General features: G+C 34.2%; 1 protein-coding gene and 1 pseudogene across 2 annotated transcripts; both read left to right on the top strand.

Moving 5' to 3' along the window:
- Positions 1-853: 853 nt before the first annotated feature.
- LOC118606948 lies at positions 854-972 on the top strand (annotated as a pseudogene).
- Positions 973-3,532: 2,560 nt separating this feature from the next.
- GAPT (GRB2 binding adaptor protein, transmembrane) lies at positions 3,533-8,461 on the top strand. 2 transcript variants are annotated; one of them, XM_016131440.2, is made up of 2 exons: positions 3,533-3,601; positions 6,371-8,461. In XM_016131440.2, exon 2 carries the CDS (start codon positions 6,382-6,384, stop codon positions 7,237-7,239), a length of 858 nt encoding a protein of 285 aa, XP_015986926.2. In that variant the 5' UTR covers positions 3,533-3,601; positions 6,371-6,381; the 3' UTR covers positions 7,240-8,461. The 2 variants fall into 2 exon arrangements, with proteins under 2 accessions (XP_015986926.2, XP_015986927.2); XM_016131441.2 differs by having other exon boundaries at positions 3,566-3,601; positions 6,374-8,461.
- The last annotated feature ends 451 nt before the right edge of the window (positions 8,462-8,912 follow it).

Genomic DNA, 8,912 nt, shown 5'->3' with positions numbered 1-8,912 from the left:
CTATATTCTGACTTAGTGTGAGGGTTAGGGGATGGGGCGGGACTAGACTTTTGAGGGGGATATGAAGGGACTTTCCTTCCATCTATTCCTTAGAAATAATGTGGTACAGTAGAGAAGTACTGGATAAGAAGCATGGGACTGAGTTTTGGTATGCAGGCTAATTTTTACTTCCTAGAATGGATATCATAACTTCATATAATTTATGTGGACCTCAGAGGGTTCATTTCTTTCAAACCTGACCACAGATCAAAATCATCTAGGGAGTTTTCAATGTTTGTATTTGTTATAGAAGTGATATATGTTAATTAAAAAAAAAAAAAAGATCAAATAGTATAAAAGAGCATAAAGCGAAAAGTAAAAATCTTCCCCCTGTAGTCTGTACAATCTCCCATTCCTCTAATTTAGTAGTGGTCTTAACTTTTTCATTTTTTTTAGGTGAAGCAGCCCTTGTTGACCTCACAGATTGCAAGGACCTCGTCAGCTTATAATTCCTTATTTTTTTTTATTTTTATTTATTTATTTTTTTATGCTTACAACACCTGGTCTTCCTACGTGGTCTCCCATTCAAGTACTAACCAGGCCTGAGTCTGCTTTGCTTCCGAGATCAGACGAGATCCAGCTTGTTCAGGGTGGCATGATTTAGTGGTCTTAACTTTTAAAATAAAGATCCCTGGACCCTACTCCAGACTTAATGAAGCAGAATCTCTAGGGTTCTAGGTATTTGTATATTTTTAAAAAGTTTTGTAAGTGATTTTGGTTGACTTTCATTTAGAAACGAATTCCTTAACTAAATATCTGAGATCTCTTTTAGTAAAATCCATCTTCCAACTCCTCAAAATGATAGAAATTAAGAGTCTACAGTCATGCTACCCTGAACAAGCCTCATCCTGTCTGATCTCAGAAGCTAAGGACGGTTGGGCCTAGTTAGTACTTGGATGGGAGACCACCTAGGAAGACCAGGTGCTGTAGGTGTAAAAAATAAGAAGAAATCATAAACTAAAATTGCAATTTGTGAGATCAACCAAGGGTTGCCTCACCTAAAAAAAAAAAAAAAATTATAGGATTTAAGTTTGCAAGGTAATAAGACTGGCCCCATGCATAACTAGTGACAATGGTGTCATTTGACCTCCTCTTCATGCATTCTCTCTTCACCGTCAGGTGCTCAATTCCTCACTTAAAATTTTCATAACTCCTTGACCCACATAGTGACTACTAGTTGGAAGGCAGTCACTCGTTTCATTAAAGCTTTAGTTGCTATTTGGTTAGTCTCATAAACCAAACAGTATTAATGAAGTTGTGTGTGTGTGTGTGTATGTGTATGTGACCTTTCCAAGGTAAAATAATGTCTTATGCTAAAATGCAAGTTTCCAAAATGCCCTTAACTAGCATGAAGTTTTGGGGCCCTTACAAATCAATCAAGAAGAAGCTTTTAGTCAAACAAGCTTTCAGAATTACATACACAAATATTTGTCCATTTCTACTTTCACTAATATTACTCGGTTCAATGTCCGAAAAAAAAAAAATGGTGAAAATAAATAGATATTAACTGACACAAAAGAAATGGCTAAGAATTTAAATCACAATTAAATAAAGTGGTTGCTAATTATCAATTAACAGAAGAGGAAGGTTTATTTAGATATAAACTGTCTAATCTAAATTACAATGTAGTACAGTAAACTACCTCCTAGGCCCTCTGCTACCCAAATCGCACAACCGTAGAAGGAAAAGCAGAGAAAGGAAACCTAGGCATAATTGCTATGATTAAAAAGGTTACTATAAAAAGCAATGAAAAGGTGCCTTGCTAGGCCAAATATAAGAAAATAGGAAAACATAGAACTCAAGACATAATACCTGACCCATGCAAGATAATTATATAATAATTCTATTTTAAATATATATACGATTTCTTCTATAAACTCAAGGAATGGTTATATCTATGACTAAAAAGAAAATTCCTATCTAGGGAAAAGGGCCAGACAACATCCCTCTATTTTATCTGTAGGAAATCTAAAGTGATGAAGGGTTAAATAACTTTCTTAAGGTTAAAAGAACAAAACCTGGATGAACATTCAGTTTTCCTGACTTCTAGAATAGATCGCATAATTTTACATGAATATTGCTTTTATTATATTACATGCAGATTGTGTGTGTGTGTGTTTATTTGGAGGGGTGGTTAATATTGCAGTTAAATACACTGGAAAACTATTTTGCCTCAATCAACTTCTTATTCTATGAGGCTTTGCTCACGTCTTTCCTTCCCTGCCCATCCTGAGCTGGATGTATCTTTTCCTTGTTCCCACCATCCCCTGTGCATAATTATGTGTTTCTTAGCCCTTACAATTGTGATCTGAAATGATGTATGGATTCAGCAGCCTCTTCCACTAGGCTTTAGGTGCTACAGGGGAGTTTGTTCATTATTTTATCCTTGTTACTTAGCACAATGCATTGGCTCAATGTCAGTGCCTAATTTATACTGATGTTATTGTTCTAATAATGTCCAGTTGGTATTTCGGTAACTAAATCATCTTCTTTTAAACCGCCTTATACAAAAAGTTAATTCTCTGTGGTTGAAAAAGTTCTAGTACATATAAAAAGTAAAATTTTCATCACTTTAACATCTCATGTGTCTAATTCAGCATTTCCCATTTTTGTATCCTACAGAGTTAATTTCTGAGATGTTGTTAAATAATAGTTTATGTTGGAAATATTATTCATCTTAGCAAGACAACTAGTAGTGGTTTAGCCCATAGGTGCTGGGGGCAAACTGCCAGGCCACATTCGGTGGATAATTAGTTCACCACTGTTTCCACTCCCTTCTCTGTAAGTAGGACAAATAACAGTCTTCTCCTGTCAGGATTTACTGAGCAATACACAAAGGATTTAGAAGATATAGTATGTGCTCATACTATATTTGATTTTTTTTGTTTGCTTGCTGTAAGATGGCTGTCTTTAATATGTTGAGTGCCTATGAATCTCCAAGTAGCAGTATTTCCTGAATTTACTTGACGAAAGACCTACTAGAAAATCCCAGGAGTAGTCCAACTCAGAATATACTTTGGGAAATTCTTATCATCAATTTGAAAGAATATTAACACTTTCTGAACCAAAATTGGGACACTGGCTTTACAAGTATAGATGTAACCTGAGGCATTGTGACATAGTATTTGAAAGAACTGTTCTAGCAATCAGACAAACAAACAAGACCTATGTGTTACTGCATTTAAAAATCTTTTCTAAAAACTGAAGTGCAAGTGAAACAATGTTTATTGATTCTAAAACAAGGACTGTGAATATTGCTCAAATTAAAAAAAAATTTAAGTTTTATGCATAGTTTTCTGACGAAGTTGGAAAATTATTACTTGATGAAGATGAAGAACTAGACTTCCTTATTCCCAAACTTATACCATTTATCTTAATTCTGATGCATCTAATAAGAACTTCCTCTAGAGCCAGGAAACTTTGCAAGTATGAAATAATATGAAAGGAGGAGGTAAAGAAGGAAGTAACTGACCAAAGCGAAAAAGAGGAACAAGTTCTAAACCAAAGCACATTTAAAACACAACCAGAAGAACAGAAGAGAGCTAGGCATACCCATCTCAAGGTAAGTAAAAACCTGATTTAAGGTGTGTGGATAATGAAAAACTTTAAGAAACAAATTCATTTTTAACAATTAATGAACGTTTTTAAAGTCTTTTTTTTTTTGGTGACCTTAGGGGGTGACAGGGAAAAAATTTACAAATTGAAGGTGCTGTCAACGTTTCTTTTTAAGTGTATATGATCACAAGTATAAGATTATGCTTTGCTGCTGGCACCTTGTTTCCAAACAGAAGAGCAGCATCTGACATTGAAAATTCCAGCTTATCAACAATTTGTAATTTTAAGACAAAGGAATAATTGTTAAGTAACCTGTTGGAACTGTTTTCCAAAACCAAAACAGTTTTCTTCCACATCGGGAAAAATGAAATTTATTTAGATGTGAAACCATAATTGAAGTGCTTTTGTTTAACATATGTTTTTTATTCTAGTAGGTCTTTGTCATGCAGAGTTTTTCCTAGTAAGTTATTTTGAAGAAAGGAAAAGGATGTATTTATTTTCTTTTAAAAAGCCTTGTTGCCTTTGTCTCAGTGAACACTTCTTCGACAAACAATTTTAATATTTGGAATGTACTAGAATGTCTACTTTATATAGAAGATCATAAATAGTAAAAATAAATTCTTCTCTTGAAAACTAAGAGGGCAGTTACTTTCAGGAGACAATAGTTGGCCTTCCCCACTTTGGTTTCAGGTCTTTTGAAAATATGATTAATTGCAATTGATTTTGAAACTGAGCTCAAATATGCTGGCAAATAATCACTTAAATAAGTATTTATACCATAAAATATCTTAAATATGACTACTCCCTATCTGTTTCAAAAAGGAAATGAATTTCTAATGGTTAAAGTCATTTGCCGAAACTTTGCCCTCAAACACAAGCATTGTGCCTGGCCTTATAGAGGAGGGACCCTACCAAAGTTCCAAAGAGATTAAAAGATGTCTAGATCTGGATATCTGTTTCTATAGTTTTACCAGATACATTTTATAAACTGACTGCATCTCATATTCAATTTGGTATTTAATGTGAAATGACAACTTGAAATTTTACACATTGGTATATTCTAACCATGAAAAAATTTGGAAAAGTTTAGTATCAAACAGGAAAACTCACTGAAAGCAGGGCACAACTTCGTGGGCTTTCTTTTTTCCTGTTTATTGTTATTATTGTTATCTTAATGCAGGTTGTCCATTCATTAACAGTTATTTAATGCGTTAGATATTTAATAATTACCAGTACTAGTGCTGGTAATATAACTACATAAGATTCCCAGCCCTCAACAACCTCAGAGATAATCAAGCTATACAAATTAAGTACAGTTGTGCTTGACAGCATTTATAGAAATTTGGGTAAGAATAATATTTGGGGGGCAAATTTTACTTGAATCTTGTTTAGTATCTTCTTAGCTGTTAAGGAAGTTATTTAACTTGTTTAATCCTGTCTTTTCTTATCCATAAAATAGGGATTCCGATAGTATCTATTTCATATGGCAGCTGTCGATAGTTTAAAACTACCAACATTAAATGAGATAATTCATGTAAAGGTGTCTAGAAGGTGACCCAAAAGAAGCTTTTAACAAAATATTATTGATGTTGACTTTCAATAGATGATGATGATGATGATTTCGCAAGAACTATTAGCAATATTGGATGACTATAGTTAATAATATTATATATTTGAATGCTGCTAAGAGAGTAGATCTTAAAAATTCCCATCAGAAGAAAAAAATTGTAACTGTGTAAGGTGATGAATAACTAATCTTAATGTAATAATCATTTCACAATGTATACATACATCGAATATATATAATGTGGTACATCTTAAACTTATTTAATATTATATGTCATTTATGTCTCAACAAAATGAACCAAAAAAAAAAAAAAACAACTATTGGCAGTAACTCTTTCTGAGTCTACGCTGAAAACACACAATGGTAATATTGTTGATAAAATCATAATAGAATATTCAGTCTAGCTGAACGGTTTCTGTTTCTTCTTTGCCATTTTAAAACATTAACAGAAATGCTTTAAAATTATCTTAAATGAATAAAATTTATTTACTGGAAGGTGTGAGAAGACTGTTGATAGGAAGGTTTTTTTAATTTTATTTTATGGCACAGAGCTCTTTTATTTCTTTAAATATAAACTATACTCTTTAGAAGACATATCTTGAGTTTTCAACTATCAACAAGCAATAAGATGCTAAGATTTGGAGTCATTTGTTTAATCATTCATTTGACAAATATTGATTGAGTGCCTTTTCTGTACTAGGTACTTTGCTAGTCTCTAGAAATATAAAAAATGAAAAGACTTGATCCTTGCCCACCATTTATCCAGGTAGGAAGATAAACAATTTTCTGTAATTTAGATTATCATGCTATAATAGAGAAGGGACTCATTAATATGGGACTATAGAAGAAGGAGTGATTAAGAAAAAGACATAGTCCCTGACCACTCCACAGGCTTCACAAAGGAGGTGATAGGTAATGTAAATGACCGCAAATGTATGCTCTTTTTCCATTCCTCTTATTGTGTTCATAGTGTTGTCTTTTACTTGAAAATATAAGCCAATGTCAAAAGCCATGTTGAAATCTAAGTGATGAAATCACTCAGGCTTGAGGAGGGACATATTCTTCTAAATTTTTTTATCTTCTTCTAACAGCTAGTACTATATTCTGTTTTGAAGCATGAACTCACTAAATGCTGGTGCTTAATGTATAGGTAGAATTTTTATTACACTAATATAATAAACATACGATTAATATGTTTTTAATTTATAGCAGGTTTCTGGATGGCAGATCATTCAACCTTCCTTTTATTGAGTTTTCTACTCTGCTATTATCTTCCACTCATTTCTGCTTTATTCTGTGATCCACTGACAGAAAAGGAATTGGAGTTGATTAAAATCCCGTCTGACACAGTACAATTATACATTAATGGTAATAATATAAAAAGCATCAAATACGAGAATCATCTTCCAAAATTAAAGTTCCTTAATCTCTCCTCTAATTGCATCAGGACTTTGCCAGATAATGTTTTTTCAGATCTGAAAAAGAAATGCCTAGAAGAGCTTCCAAAATTACCTTTGAACTGTACCCTACACAGAATTACATTGGTCTGTACCTGTGAATTCATTAAGGGCTACACCAAACCACTAAACAACACTGTTTGTGTGGAAATGTTGAAAAGCTGTGGAAACACTTCAATGGCCATTCCTATAGGAATTTCTCTTCTTTTACTGTTGCTAATCTGTGGAATTGGGTGTGTTTGGCACTGGAAACACCACAACCAAACACAATTTACCTTACCAAGGTTTTTGCAAAGAAGAAGCAGGAAAAAACACTATACTAAAACGCTCTTCTTGGGTCCCCACGTTAGCACTTCAAAGAATAAAACCTCGATTCAAACTCAAGGCCATGAATCTGCTGTGGAGGAGACTGACATATATGACCAATATGAAAATATGAAAACAAGGCCTCCCGAAGCTAAAGAAGAAACCAACAAGGAAATATATGAGAATACTCGGCAGACCAACATTGAGGAGCATATCTATGGAAATGAGACAACATCTGAATATTATAACTTTCAGAAGCCTAATACTTCTGAAGTCTCTCAAGATGAAGATATATATATTCTTCCGGATTCATAGTAACTTTTAAAATACTGAGTTTAGTTATTGGAGGATAAATATTCACTAGGACTTTTACTATACTGATGTCATTATTGATCAAGTTCTTCTGATGAAGCATTATTTCTCATCTATCACCACCTTTCTCACTATGTGAATCACCGTAGATTAATTTTAAATATTCTCTCCACCGTTCTTGCCTTAGATTAATTCTGGATTGTTATATTGATTTTTTTTCTAAAGCTAGCTGTCATCTTTTTCTTTTATTTCTATCGAATAAAATCTCTCACTTCTACAAATCCCTCACTTCTTTACTTTCATCAGAATCATCTTAAAACATGCCAGACTCATCCCTCCTCCCCAGTTTTACTTGTCTGCTTCCTCTTAAGTCTGCCTCTGATCATAACTTCTATAAATCTTCCAAATTATTCCAAACCTACATTTATCTTTTTTTTTTTTTCTCATCTCCTGTAGATTTTGCTGCCTGTTTAATTCTTTGGCCATTTAAACATATAAACGTCTGCTACAACATTTCACTAAAGTATGTTGTATGAGAATGTCTTAAATTCACTACTAAATAGTAAAAACTGCCTCATATTCACATTTTAGCCCCAATGCCTAAACCATCACGTGAGGCATTCATTATTGTTCAATTGACAAGAATTGCATTGTATATTTTGCTAAGTAGTTTTTAAAAAATCTAATAAATTTATCCATCCAAGTAATATTTATTGAGTACTTTTTATGTCTTACTGTATTGTGCACATGGAGGGAGTAAAACAGTAAAAAGCAAAACATGGGTCCTGACTGTGAACTCTCTAGTAGGAAAGAAAATACAATAAATAAACAAACAAACACTATGCCAGTTTTTAAGCCGTGATATCTCATTTCTAAACCTACCCTCAGATTGCTTGGGACTCTGAAAACTACAGTATTCCTTTGCCAGCCGGATCCATGTTGGGTTTTGTCAGTAGGGGGCACTTAGGAAAACTAGTAGGAAGCAAAAGAGACTTGCTCCATTTGTGCTTCCAAGCAGGTATTGTTGCCTTGTAATTTACTCCAGCATCCCCAGTTGTTTGCAGTTTCTAATTTCTTCAGCACTCCCAGAATCAGCTTCACTGCACCTGTGAGATTCCAGCACCAGCCAGGCTGCACCCTCTCCTTAGCATCTGAGAACTAGCTCTCCAGGGTCCTCTTCCAAGCTCCTGAGGGACTAGCAGGAGACAAATGGCACCCCCGGAGCTCTGGGTCCTAGCCCTGCAGAGAACCTCCTTCTAGGTTCTGATAGCTCCCAGCCCTGGGCATGGTGGCTATTCCCTAAAATTACTATCTCTGTGGTACCTCAGTTTCCTCATTTCATCTTTTCAGTCTACCAATACATTTTTTGCTAATTTCCTATATTCAGACTGCCATCTTAAAAGAAACTGATATGGTTTTTATTTCCCCAAGTATGCCCAAAATTATACAAATAAAAAATGTAGAATAGGTGCTTTGAAGAAAAAAAAAAAGAGCTTTCTGTTTTGAGAGCGATGGAGTTGGGTAGGGAAGAGGGTTTGAATTTTAATAAGATGGTCAAAGGAAGCCTCTCTAATGACACATTTAATCTGAGACTCGAGGATGAAAATGAGTTGTCCACGTAAATGTGGTGATGGGCAGGGATGGGGCCAGAATGTGAAAATAATGTGAGGCATGGA

This window comes from Rousettus aegyptiacus, unplaced genomic scaffold, assembly GCF_014176215.1.
Source record: "Rousettus aegyptiacus isolate mRouAeg1 unplaced genomic scaffold, mRouAeg1.p scaffold_m13_p_8, whole genome shotgun sequence".
Classification (NCBI taxonomy): domain Eukaryota; kingdom Metazoa; phylum Chordata; class Mammalia; order Chiroptera; family Pteropodidae; genus Rousettus; species Rousettus aegyptiacus.
This window is presented reverse-complemented; position numbering and strand designations above follow the sequence as displayed.

Excerpts from the sequence above, each read along its gene's own strand:
- GAPT (XM_016131440.2), top strand. The coding sequence starts at position 6,382 with ATGGCAGATCATTCAACCTTCCTTTTATTGAGTTTTCTACTCTGCTAT.